At 37.0% G+C, this 13,035-nt stretch overlaps 1 protein-coding gene across 1 annotated transcript in view; it reads right to left on the bottom strand.

Annotated features, from left to right (window-relative positions):
* HMCN1 (hemicentin 1) overlaps positions 1-13,035 on the bottom strand; it is a 487,037-nt gene that overhangs the window by 151,521 nt on the left and 322,481 nt on the right. The window contains exons 37-39 of the mRNA XM_021682591.1: positions 1,908-2,009; positions 912-1,088; positions 70-221 (exon numbers count right to left, since the gene is read on the bottom strand). Of these exons, the coding sequence (XP_021538266.1) occupies positions 70-221; positions 912-1,088; positions 1,908-2,009 (431 nt within the window). The remainder of the gene's footprint in view (positions 1-69; positions 222-911; positions 1,089-1,907; positions 2,010-13,035) is intronic.

Below are 13,035 nucleotides of genomic sequence, written 5' to 3'. Positions count from 1 at the left end.
AGCTTTACCTGTTCATACTGTATTTAATAATCAGGTGGTAGACTACCCTTAAGACATGACAGAAAGTACCTGTAACCCGTTAGCAAAACTAGAGACAGGGCTCCCATCTTTCAACCAGGTCAGACTTGGGGCAGGGATTCCTCTGGCTTCACATTCTAACCTCACCAAGTTATTAACCACCACTGCCACCATGTTATTGCTGCCAGAAATCGATGGGGGCACTGAAAAGAAAGAAAAAAGTAAATAAAAGTAAGATATATTAATATCACAGAATATTTCACTCAAAATGATGAGTAGTATATATAATGTCTACAGTTGTGTTTCCACATGTGGGTTTTTCATGGTTTTGTTTTGAGTTCTTTCACATCATTTATTTGAGATTCTAATCACAGCTATCCAATTATCAATAATTTCCATTTTACAGATGAGGAAAAGGAGGTTTTCCTACTTTGTTTAGGAAATCCAGTTTTTAATGCCAGAGTGCACTTTTATTTCTTGATTTCCAGGTGTGTGTGTGTGTGTGGGTGTGTATGTGTGTGTCTTCCTCCACTGTATCCCTGCAACTACATTGTCTTAAAAGCATTATTAGAGGTAATAACTTAAAATCTTTGTTTGACCAAAATCTATGATTTTGATAGACAATATTTACAAAGAGGGTTACTGTCATTAGCTGATAAGATTGTTGATAACTATTTCAACAGTTCATCTAAAGCAAATTGAAGTTCAACAGCATGGGAAACTAGAGCATTTTAATAGGAATCAGGAAATAAAAACAGTCATCAGTTTCAGAACACTGCATCTTTAAATAAAGATGACAAAATACACTATTCACAACTAAAATTTTATAGAAGCACTTAATCATTTTGAATGCATTTTTACCCCAGCATGAATCTAGGAGAAGTGCCACTAACCATGGACCTGCAGACTATAAAATAACTCTGTAGCTCCAGCTGAGTTGATGGCTACACATTTATATATGCCAGCATCGGTTATCTGGGCACTTTCGATATCAATGATCTGTCCTCTCTTCAAGAAAGTCACACCGGTGGAACCTGAGAGTGGACGATTATCTTTGTACCATGTAATAACTGCAGGGGGAAGAAGAAAGAAGTCCATCTATTTAAATTTTTTCTTTTAAAGCTCGATGCCTCCAAATTGGAGGTTAACTAAAATAATAAGAACTGCTTTATTCTTAGGCTTATCATTCAAGCTTAATCAGTTTAAATACCTCTTTAGGATATTTTTGAGGAGGAGGTAACCCTAGGAAAAACAGGAAAAGCCAAGCCAATATAAGAGTCCTGAAAATGAAATTATAAAGCAAATATTCTTTATATTATCTCTAATGTATCAATATTGTTTGATTGCAAACTTTTAACCAATTCTATTTCTTTTTGTTGTATATATTCCTGTCATCTATAAAAATTTTGTCTATGCATTTGATCAAAACCAAAGACTGTACACACTATTAGCCTAAAAAATTATATTGTTATTGATTCATATTAATAACTTACCAGTGATGAGAATCAACAAAAAGATAATCAATTTGAACTAGAGAAAAAAAAATGTTTTTCAACATAAGTGTATAAAAAACTACCATTGTGGGTTTTGTGGCCACAGTAAGGACCATAAGACAATTAGTTATTAGTTATTAGTTATTAGTTATTAGTTATTAGTTATTCACATATTTCTACCTTGTTTAAATGGGTAAATTATTTCATGCAGCTAGAAGCAATGAAAATTCAAAAATGCCATCCACCTAATTATATCCTTATCACTGCTTTACCCTTGGAATGTATTCCATAATCTTTCCTTTATTAGTAATTACTATATTGTGCTCATAAACAGATTTAGCTTTTTCCAGAAATCTTAAAATGTCACTAAGTTAGGGAGTCCACAAGTAAACCTACCAGGAAAGGGATTTCCAGCTGCCTTACACTCCAACTGAATGGGGTTGTTCACCACCACGGTCTCATTCAGCATCTTCCCTGCATCCTCCAGACTAGGTGGTTCTACAAGAAGCCCAAACATAATTAATTCACATAAGTAGAATATTTAAACTGATACTATATGCTCAGTGGAAATTATCATTCCTTTCTGTCTTTTACATATATACACTGATATACTTGGAACAAAAGTATTCTTTTTTTTTTTAAGATTTTATTTATTTATTTGACAGAGAGAGACAGTGAGAGAGGGAACACAAGCAGGCAGAGTGGGAGAGGGAGAAGCAGGCTCCCCGCTGAACAGAGAGCCCGATGCGGGGGCTCGATCCCAGGACCCTGGGATCATGACCTGAGCAGAAGGCAGACGCTTAACGACTGAGCCACCCAGGTGCCCCCAAAAGTATTCTATTAAGTAGAACTGAAGAACAGGATAAAAAAAGGATCTTGGGGCACCTGGGTGACTCAGTCTGTTGGGCATCTGCCTTTGGCTCAGGTCATGATCTCTGGGTCCTTGGACTGAGCCCTGCATCGGGTTTCCTGCTCAGCGGGGAATCTACTTCTCTCTCTCTCTCCTTCTGCCCATACCCCACGGCTTATTCTCTCTCTCACACACAAATAAATAAATAAAATCTCTTAAAAAATAGAATAAATACATATAAATTTATCTTTAAAAAGATCTTAATAAGTTTTCAGGATCATTAGTTCTTTTGTCCCCAGTAGGAAAATCCTCAGAATTATAGATTAGCAGGATAGTAAAGAAAGTTAAAGGACTATTTTTTTATTCCAATTAATCTGATTGGTCTGATGATGAATTGCCTTTAACAAGAAGAAGTAAGCTATCCCATTTGAACTCTTCCAGTAAAAGGGAAATCAATATTTCTCATAATATCTGACTTTATCTTCAGATAGTACTATCTTAAACCATTTCAGAAAAATTAGAATCTTTTTTTTGTTTACTAGCAGTTTTTTTCTTTTGATATAAAAGTTATAATTAAATTGTTAGTAAAATAAAATAGAAAACTACATTTTTAATTTTAAATATCACAGATAATGCTACTCTATTATTTAATGTGCATACAATAAAGTAGGAATTTGGAAAGTCTGAGAGGCATACAGGAATAAAAGGAATAACAAACATAGAATAGCAATGTGCTATGCTTCTAACACTATCTCAAGGAGTATAGGAAGAATGCCAGGATGAAAAACTCACAAGTAAACTAGAGGCCTTATCATACTGTGAGAAGATGCTGTAGATGTAAGTTAGTATTTGAAGTTTATAGAAACACTACATTTTAAATTTGACTCATTTAATGCAGTGGAGCCCTTCAACCCCAACCCATATACAATCAAGCAATCAATCTATTCATTAATCTAGTAAAAACAGAAGAGGAAAGGAGAAAGGAGAACTAAATAAGAAATAAAATCAATTATGTAAATCAAGAGTATAAATGTGAATGAGCTTAGTTTTTTACTCAATAGACAAAGAGCTAACACATCTGTGTGTTAATACTATTTTATTTTTTTATTTTTTATTTTTAAAGATTTATTTATTTGGGGGGAAGGGGCAGAGGGAGAGAGAGAATCCTGAGCAAACTCCCTGCTAAGCAAAGACCCCAATGCAGGCTCTATTCCTTGACCCAGAGACCATGACCTGAACCGAAATCAAGAGTCAGACACTTAACTGACTGAGCCACCCAGGCACCCCAACACTATTTTTTTAAGATTTTATCTATTTATTTTGAGATAGAGGGGGAGTGAGAGTGAGAGCGCAAGCTGGGAGATAGAGGGAGAGGGAGAAGCAGGCTCCCCGCCCAACAGGGAGCCCGATGTAAGGCTCGATCCCAGGACTCTGGGATCAGGACCTGAGCTAAAAGCAGACGCTTAACCAACTGAGCCACTCAGGTGCCCCCAACACTATTTTCTTTAATAAAAAAGTCTAAGTGGAGGGGCGCCTGGGTGGCTCAGATGGTTAAGCGTCTGCCTTCGGCTCAGGTCATGATCCTGGAGTTCCGGGATCGAGTCCCACATTGGGCTCCCTGCTCGGCGGGGAGTCTGCTTCTCCTCCCTCTGACCCTCCTCCCTCTCCTGCTCTCTGTCTCTCGTTCTCTCTCTCTCAAATAAATAAATAAAATCTTAAAAAAAAAAAGTCTAAGTGGATGAAGAGCATAAATAAAAAACTCACAAAAATACTGACAATAAAGAGCTGGGCAAAGATATGCCAGGACAACAGGGTGACATCAATTTCTGACAAATTGGTATACTAAGCAAAAATCATTAAACATGCCAAAGCAACGTGCTTTCTATTGCCTAAGATGTCACGATTCATGAAGAATCCATTATAATGGCAATGCTTTATGCATTGAATAACAAAGCAAAATTGTTAAAGAGCAGGAAAATTTTGAAAAATTATATATATAATATATATTTATATTTATTATATATAATATATTTATATATACTTATTATATATAATATATTTATATATAAAATATATAATAAATATAAAAGTAGTATATTTTAGTGCACCTTTCTCAGGAACTGATTATAGTGAAACAAAAATTAGGTTTTAAAGAATTTGAAAGATAAAATTACCCATCCAGACTGTGAGTGTATATGTGTGTGTATGTACATTTATAGTTAACAAGGAATATACATTTTTTTCAAATGCCAATAGAATACGTTCAAAACTGACTATATATTAGGCCACAAAATCATTTACAGCCACAATTTAATAAAACTATAATAAAAATGAGTAGAAATCAAAAACAAAAATATAAAGCTCTTTACAAGGGGAAAACATTAAAGAGGAAATCAAGACAAAAGTATAAAGAAAAAAATAAAATAGAATGAGATTGATTAAAATTAAAACATATAGTATGTCACCTAGCTGTATAGTATAGTACTCAAAGGAAATCCTAGAGCCCTAATTAATATATTAAAAACTAGAAACAATGAGAATAAGTGTTCTAAGCATTCAACTCAGCATCCAGAAAAAGACCATTAACAAACCAAAAGAAGTCAGGAATAAAGAAATAATAAAAATAAAAGCAGAAGACAATACCAAAGAAAACAAACAAGCATAAACAACAACAAAAGGCAATGAAACTCAAAGCTGGTTTTCAACAAGTTTAAAATAAAATCTGTCCTCAGGGTAAATGTCTTTGTGGGTCAGATCTCTGTATGTCTGGAGGTTGTTCCTGAAGACATAGCCTAGAACCTAATCCTCCTTCATATCTGTGTCCATTTAATTCAGTGTGTTAACCCTTCCTGCTTGAAAAGACTAGAATGTTTCTGTTTTGTGCACTAAATTCAGATGAATGATATGGCATTTAAACACAAAAGACCTTTAAATATGGCTATCTGACTTTTCAAACTGAAAAGGAAAAATAATTAGTCCATGGCACATTCCTTCTAAACAGTTATTTAAATACTCACTTGAAGCCTTCTGGACTGAAGTGATCACTGAAGGCTTTGACAGACTATGTAACTGCTGCAATAAAACATTATGGTAAGAATAAGAAATGCAAGAGCTATGGAGTGGGTTCGCTATTTTTCACTCCTCTAGAGAACTTAAAGAAAAAAAGATTAGACGTCAGCAAGAATGGCAGAGTAAGAACTCCAAAAATCCATTCCTCCATAAAAGAAACAAGAACACTGGAAACTTTGTCAAAATCAACTTTTTCAGAACTCTGGAAATTAACCAAAGACTTGCAACAATCCAAGAAGTGCTTATTCAAGAAAAACAGCTAAATCTCATTAAGAACAGTGAGTTTTATGGCATTTTATCTCCCTCTATTCCCACCACTCTCTCCACGGATCAGCAGTAACTTTGAAAACAGATAGCCTAGCAACCACAGTGAAAAAAGCAGCCTAGCAGACATTGAAAGAAGCAGAATGGGTTTGGAGCTACCTAAGAGCATCATTCCTAGAAAACTGTCACTATTTGACCTGTCTGGCCCTTCCCTGGAAATCCACACTCAAAGGACTTGTCTTTATTTAATCGGATTCAGAGTTTGCTTAGTGCAAAGAGCCTTTTCCCCAGGGGCATGTTAAAAAATCTGTAAAGACAGACTTCACAGGAATTGTTCAGAAACCTCACCATATTAGTTTCCTCTTGCTTTCACAACAAATTGCCTCAAACTTGACAGTTTAAACAATACAAATTTATTATCTTACAGTTCTATGGGAAAGAAGTCCAACACAGTCTCACTGGGTTAAAATAAATGTCTCATAAATGTCTCAGAAGGGCTCAGCTCCTTTCTGTAGGCTGCAGAGGAGAATCTATTTCCTTGCGTTTTCCAATTTACGGAGGTCACTTATATTTCTTAGCTTGTGGCCTCCCTTCCTCCATCTTCAAAACCAGCAATGGAGATGTGTGGAGGACTCATAAGACCTTCTCACATCCTATCACTCTGAAGTCCTGCCTCCTTCTTCCACTTTTAATGTCCTTATGATTACACCGGGTCTACCTGGATAATCCTGGGTAATCTCCCTATTTTAAGGTCAGTTGATTAACAACCTTAATCCCGTCTGTATTCTTAATTCCTCTTTGACATGTAATCTAATATAGTCACAGGTTCTAGAAATAGGATGTGAACATTTTGGGGAGTAACAGTATTCTACCTACTCATTAAATAAATAAACAGAAGACAAAAACCAAAAACCCCATCAACAGTAGTGACTACTACCACAAAAATAACAATGGAAAGAAGAAAATATGGTTTCCAGAATGGCCACATTATATTATTATTTTTGAATTTTTATTTTTTAATTCTAGTATAGTTACAGTGTTATATCAGTTTCAGGTGTAAAATACAGTGATTCAACAATTATGTACCTCACTCAGTGGTCATTATGGTAATGTACTCTTAATCTCCTTCACCTATTTCATCCATCCCCTCAACCACCTCCCTTCTGGTGGTAACCATCAGTTTGTTCTCCATAGCTAAGAGTCTGTTTTTTTGGCTTGTCTCTTTTTCTTTGTTCTTTTGTTTTGTTTCTTAAATTCCACATGTGAGTGAAATCATATGATATTTGTCTTTCTCTGACTGACTTATTTCACTTAGCATTATACTCTCAAGATGCAGCCATGTTGTTGCAGATGGAAAGATTTCATTCTTTTTTATGGCTAAGTAATATTCCATTATATCTGTCTACCTATCTATCTATATCTATCATCTGTCTATTTCACAATATCACATCTTTATCCACTCATCTATTGATGGACACTTGGGTTGCTTCCATAATTTGGCTATTGTAAGTAATGTTGCAATAAATATAGGGGTGCATATATCTTTTTGAATTAGTGTTTTTGTGTTCTTTGGGTAAATACCCAATAGTGAAATTACTGTATCATAAGGTAATTCTATTTTTATTTTTTTGAGGAACCTCTATACTGTTTTCCACAGTGGTTGCACCACTTTGCATTCCCACCAACAGTGCATGAGTGTTCCTTTTCCCCCACATCTTTGCCAATATTTGTTGTTTCTTGTGTTTTTCATTTTAGCCATTCTGACATGTGTGAGGTGATATCTCCTTGTAGTTTTGATTTGCAATCGTCTGCTGATTCTTGATGTTGAGCATCATTTCATGCCATATTATATTATTTAAAATATCTACTTTTCAACAAGAGTTATGAAACATGCAAAGAAATAATAAAGCATGGTCCATGCACAGGAAAAGAAGCAGTCAAGAGAAAATGTCCGAGGAAACCCAGATATTGAACTTATTAGACAAAGACTTTAAATCAGCTATTTTAAGGGACACTTGGGTGTCTCAGTCAGTCAAGTGTCCAACTCTTGATTTCAGGTCAGGTCATGACCTCAGGGTCGTGAGATTGAGCCTCCTGTCAGGCTCCCTGCTGGGTGTGGAGCCTGCTTAAGATATTCTCTCTCTCTCTCCCCCTCTGTCTCTAAAAACAAAATAAAATAAAATAATCGGGGCACCTGGGTGGCTCAGTCGGTTAAGCATCTGCCTTTGGCTCAGGTCATGATCCTAGGATCCTGGGATCGAGTGCCACATCAGGCTCCCTGCTCAGTGGAGAGCCTGCTTCTCCCTCTCCCTCTGCCTACTGCTCTGCCTATTTGTGCTCTCTCTCTCTCTCTCTCTGTGTCAAATAAATAAATAAAAATCTTTTTAAAAAATTTTAAAAAATAAAATAAAATAAATCAGCTATTTTATTACATTCCAAGAGTTAAAAGAAACCATGCCTAAATATCTAAAAGAAAGTAGGAGAATGATGTTTCACTAAATAGAGATATTGATCAAGAACTGGAAATTGTAGAAAGAACCAAATAGAAAGTCTGAAATTTAAAAGTGCAATATGTGAGTTGGAAGAAGAAAGAATCAGTAATTTAAAGATCGGTTACTTGAAATGATCCAAGTTTAGGAGCAGAAAGAAAAAAGAACAAAGAAAAATTAACAGAACAGAGACTCTGAGGCTTGTGGGACACCATCAAGCATTAGGCATAATGAAAGTTCCAAAGGAGAGGAGAGAGAGAAAAGTGTAGAGAGAATACTTGAAGATATATGGTTGAAAACTTCCCAAAGATGAGGGAAAACATTAATGCACACATTTAAGAAGTTTAACAAACTCCAACTTGGGTAAACTCAAAGAAACCCACATGTAGATATATCATGAAAAAGAGAGAATCTTAAAAGCAGCAAGGAAAAGAAGTGACTTATCATGTACAGGAATCCTCAATAAGTCTAATAGTTGATTTTTCATCAAAAACCATGGAGGCCACAAGGCATTGGGAGACTTATTAAGAGTGCTAAAAGAAAAAGACTATCAACAAAGGATTCTATCTCTAGCAAAACTATCCTTTAGAAGGAGAAATTAAAACATTCATGGAAAATAAAATTTAAAAAGCCCAGAAAATTCATCACTAGTCTCCAGCCTTACACATAATACTAAAGGTCCTTCAGGCTGCAAAGAAATAGTAACTCTAATACACATGAAGGAATAAAGAGCACTAATAGAAGTAACTAATAATAGAGACAGTAAAACTATATTTCAAGCATAACTTTTTTTCTCCTCTCTGATTTAAAAGACAACAGCATAGGCTCAAAGTGGATTATCAGAGGGGGTAAAGATGGCGGAGGAGTAGGGGACCCTATTTCAACTGGTCCCCGGAATTGAGCTGGATATCTACCAGACCACTCTGAGCACCCATGAAACCAGCCTGAGATGTAAGAAGATCTGGATCTCTACAAACAGAATATCGCAGGCGGTTGGTTTTGAGGTACGAAGCAGAGAGCCGTGATTCTGCAGGCAGATATCGGAGGATAAACGGCAGCGGGAGGGTGCCTGGACATGGGGATCCTACACCGCCGGTGAGCGACAGCCTCGCACACTGTGGACGGGGCACAGACTCGCAGACCGGTAGCGTCAGGAAAGGACTTTAGGGCAGCCTGCGGGGTGGAAAACCAGACCGGCGGGGTCGTGTGCACTCAAACCGCAGAATTCAGGCTAGCAATTGTGAAGACAATGGCTAGAATGGAGAAATCAATTAATGGCAACATAGAGTCTCTAAGGGCAGAAATAAAAGGTGAATTGGCAGAACTTAAAAATGCTATCAATGAGATCCAATCCAATCTAGATAATCTAACAGCCAGGGTAACTGAGACAGAAGAGAGAATAAGCGACCTGGAAGACAATGTAATAGATAAAAAGGGAAAAGGGGAGGCCAGGGAAAAACAACTCAGAATCCATAAAAATAGAATCAGAGAAATAAGTGACACCATGAAGTGTTCCAATATCAGAATAATTGGAATCCCGGAGGGAGTGGAGAGAGAGAGAGGACTAGAAGATGTATTTGAGCAAATCGTAGCTGAGAACTTCCCTAATCTGGGGAATGAAACAAACATGCCAGTCCTAGAGGCAGAGAGGACCCCTCCCAAGATCAAGGAAAACAGGCCAACACCCCGGCATGTAATAGTAAAACTTGCAAATCTTAGAACCAAGGAAACCATCTTAAGGGCAGTTAGGGGGAAGAGATTCCTTAGGTACAGAGGGAGGAACATCAGAATAACGTCAGACCTATCCACGAGACCTGGCAAGGCAGAAAGGCCTGGCAAGACATATTCAGAGTACTAAATGAGAAGAACATGCAGCCAAGAATACTTTATCCGGCAAGGCTTTCATTTAGAATGGATGGAGAGATGCAGAGCTTCCACGACCAGCAGAAACTGAAAGAATATGTGACCACTAAGCTGGCCCTGCAAGAAATATTAAGGGGGGTTCTATAAAAGGAGAAAGACCCCAAGAGTGATCTACAACAGAAATTTACAGGGACAATCTATAAAAACAACGTCTTCACAGGCAACATGATGACAATTAATTCATATCTTTCAATAATCATTCTCAGCGTGAATGGCCTAAACGCTCCCATAAAATGGCACAGGGTTGCAGACTGGATAAAAAGACAGGACCCATCCATATGCTGTCTACAAGAGACTCATTTTGAACCTAAAGATACATCCAGACTGAAAGTGAAGGGATGGAGATCTATCTTCCATGCCAGCAGACCTCAAAAGAAAGCTGGGGTAGCAATTCTTATATCAGACAAATTAGATTTTAAACTAAAGTCTGTAATAAGAGACACAGAAGGACACTATGTCATTCTTAAAGGGTCTATCCAACAAGAAGATCTAACAATTGTAAATATCGACACCCCCAACATGGGAGCAGCCATCTACATAAGCCAACTGTTAACCAAAATAAAGAGTCATATTGATAACAATACGTTAATTGTAGGAGACCTCAATACTCCACTCTCAACAATGGACAGATCATCTAAGCAGAAAATCAACAAGGAAACAAGAGCTTTGAATGATACATTGGACCAGATGGACCTCATAGATATTTACAGAACATTCCACCCTAAAACAACAGAATATTCATTCTTCTTGAGCGCACATGGAACTTTCTCCAGAATAGACCATATACTGGGTCACAAATCAGGTCTCAACTGATACCAAAAGATTGAGATTATTCCCTGCATATTCTCAGACCACAATGCTCTAAAACTGGAACTCAATCACAAGAAAAAATTTGGCAGAAATTCAAACACTTGGAAGCTAAAGACCACTCTGCTCAAGAATGTTTGGGTCAACCAAGAAATCAAAGAAGAACTTAAACAATTCATGGAAATCAATGAGAACGAAAACACATCGGTCCAAAACCTATGGGATACTGCAAAGGCAGTCCTAAGGGGGAAATACATAGCCATCCAAGCCTCACTCAAAAAAATCGAAAAATCCCAAATTCACCAACTAACTCTACACCTTAAAGAACTAGAGAAAAAGCAACAAATGACGCCTAAGCCACGCATTAGAAGAGAAATAATTAAAATTAGAGCAGAGATCAATGAATTAGAAACCAGAAACACAGTAGATCAGATCAATGAAACTAGAAGTTGGTTCTTTGAAAGAATTAATAAGATCGATAAACCACTGGCCAGACTTATCCAAAAGAAAAGAAAAAGGACCCAAATTAATAAAATTATGAATGAAAGGGGAGAGGTCACGACTAACACCAAGGAAATAGAAACAATTATTAGAAATTATTATCAACAACTATTTGCCAATAAACTGAGCAAGCTGGATGAAATGGAGGCCTTCCTGGAAACCTATAAGCTGCCAAGACTGAAACAGGAAGAAATTGACAACCTGAATAGGCCAATAACCAGTAAGGAGATTGAAGCAGTGATCAAAAACCTCCCAAAAAACAACAGGGCCTGATGGATTCCCTGGGGAATTCTACCAAACATTCAAAAAAGAAATAATACCTATTCTACTGAAGCTGTTTCAAAAAATAGAAACAGAAGGAAAACTTCCAAACTCATTCTATGAGGCCAGCATTACCTTAATCCCCAAACCAGGCAAAGAACCCATCAAAAAGGAGAATTTCAGACTGATATCCCTGATGAATATGGATTCCAAAATTCTCAACAAAATCCTAGCTAATAGGATCCAACAATACATTAAAAGGATCATCCACCACGACCAAGTGGGATTTATCCCCGGGATGCAAGGGTGGTTCAACATTCGCAAGTCAATCAATGTGAAAGAACACATTAATAAGAGGAGGGAGAAGAACCACATGGTCCTCTCAATTGATGCAGAAAAAGCATTTGACAAAATACAGCATCCTTTCCTGATTAAAACTCTGCAGAGTATAGGGATAGAGGGAACATTCCTCAAGCTCATAAAATCCATCTATGAAAAACCCACAGTGAATATCATCCTCAATGGGGAAAAGCTGAGAGCCTTTCCTTTAAGATCAGGAACACGTCAAGGGTGCCCACTCTCACCACTGTTGTTCAACATAGTACTAGAAGTCCTAGCAACAGCAATCAGACAACAAAAAGAAATAAAAGGTATTCAAATTGGCAAAGAAGAACTCAAGCTCTCTCTTTTCGCAGATGACATGATACTTTATGTGGAAAACCCAAAAGACTCCACCCCCAAATTACTAGAACTCATCCAGCAATTCAGTAATGTGGCAGGATACAAAATCAACGCACAGAAATCAGTTGCTTTCTTATACACTAACAACGCAACTGTAGAAAGAGAAATTAAAGAAACGATTCCATTTACAATAGCACCAAAAACCATAAGATACCTCGGAATAAACCTAACCAAAGAGGTAAAAGATCTATACTCTAGGAACTACAAAACACTCATGAAAGAAATTGAAGAAGACACAAAAAGATGGAAAAAGATTCCATGCTCATGGATCAGAAGAATAAACATTGTTAAAATGTCTATGCTCCCCAGAGCAATCTAGACCTTCAATGCCATCCCGACCAAAATTCCAATGACATTTTTCAAAGTGCTGGAAAAAACAATCCTAAAATTTGTATGGAATCAGAAAAGACCCCGAATCACCAAGGAGATGTTGAAAAAGAAAAACAAAGCTGGGGGCATCACATTGCCCGATTTCAAGCTATATTACAAAGCTGTGATCACCAAGACAGCATGGTACTGGCACAAAAACAGACACATAGACCAATGGAACAGAATAGAGAACCCAGATATGGACCCTCAACTCTATGGTCAAATAATCTTTGACAAAGCAGGAAAAAAC

The sequence above is a fragment of the Neomonachus schauinslandi genome, chromosome 6, assembly GCF_002201575.2.
Source record: "Neomonachus schauinslandi chromosome 6, ASM220157v2, whole genome shotgun sequence".
NCBI lineage: Eukaryota > Metazoa > Chordata > Mammalia > Carnivora > Phocidae > Neomonachus > Neomonachus schauinslandi.
Note: the sequence above shows the minus strand (reverse complement) of the source record. Positions and strands in the feature narration are given on the sequence as shown.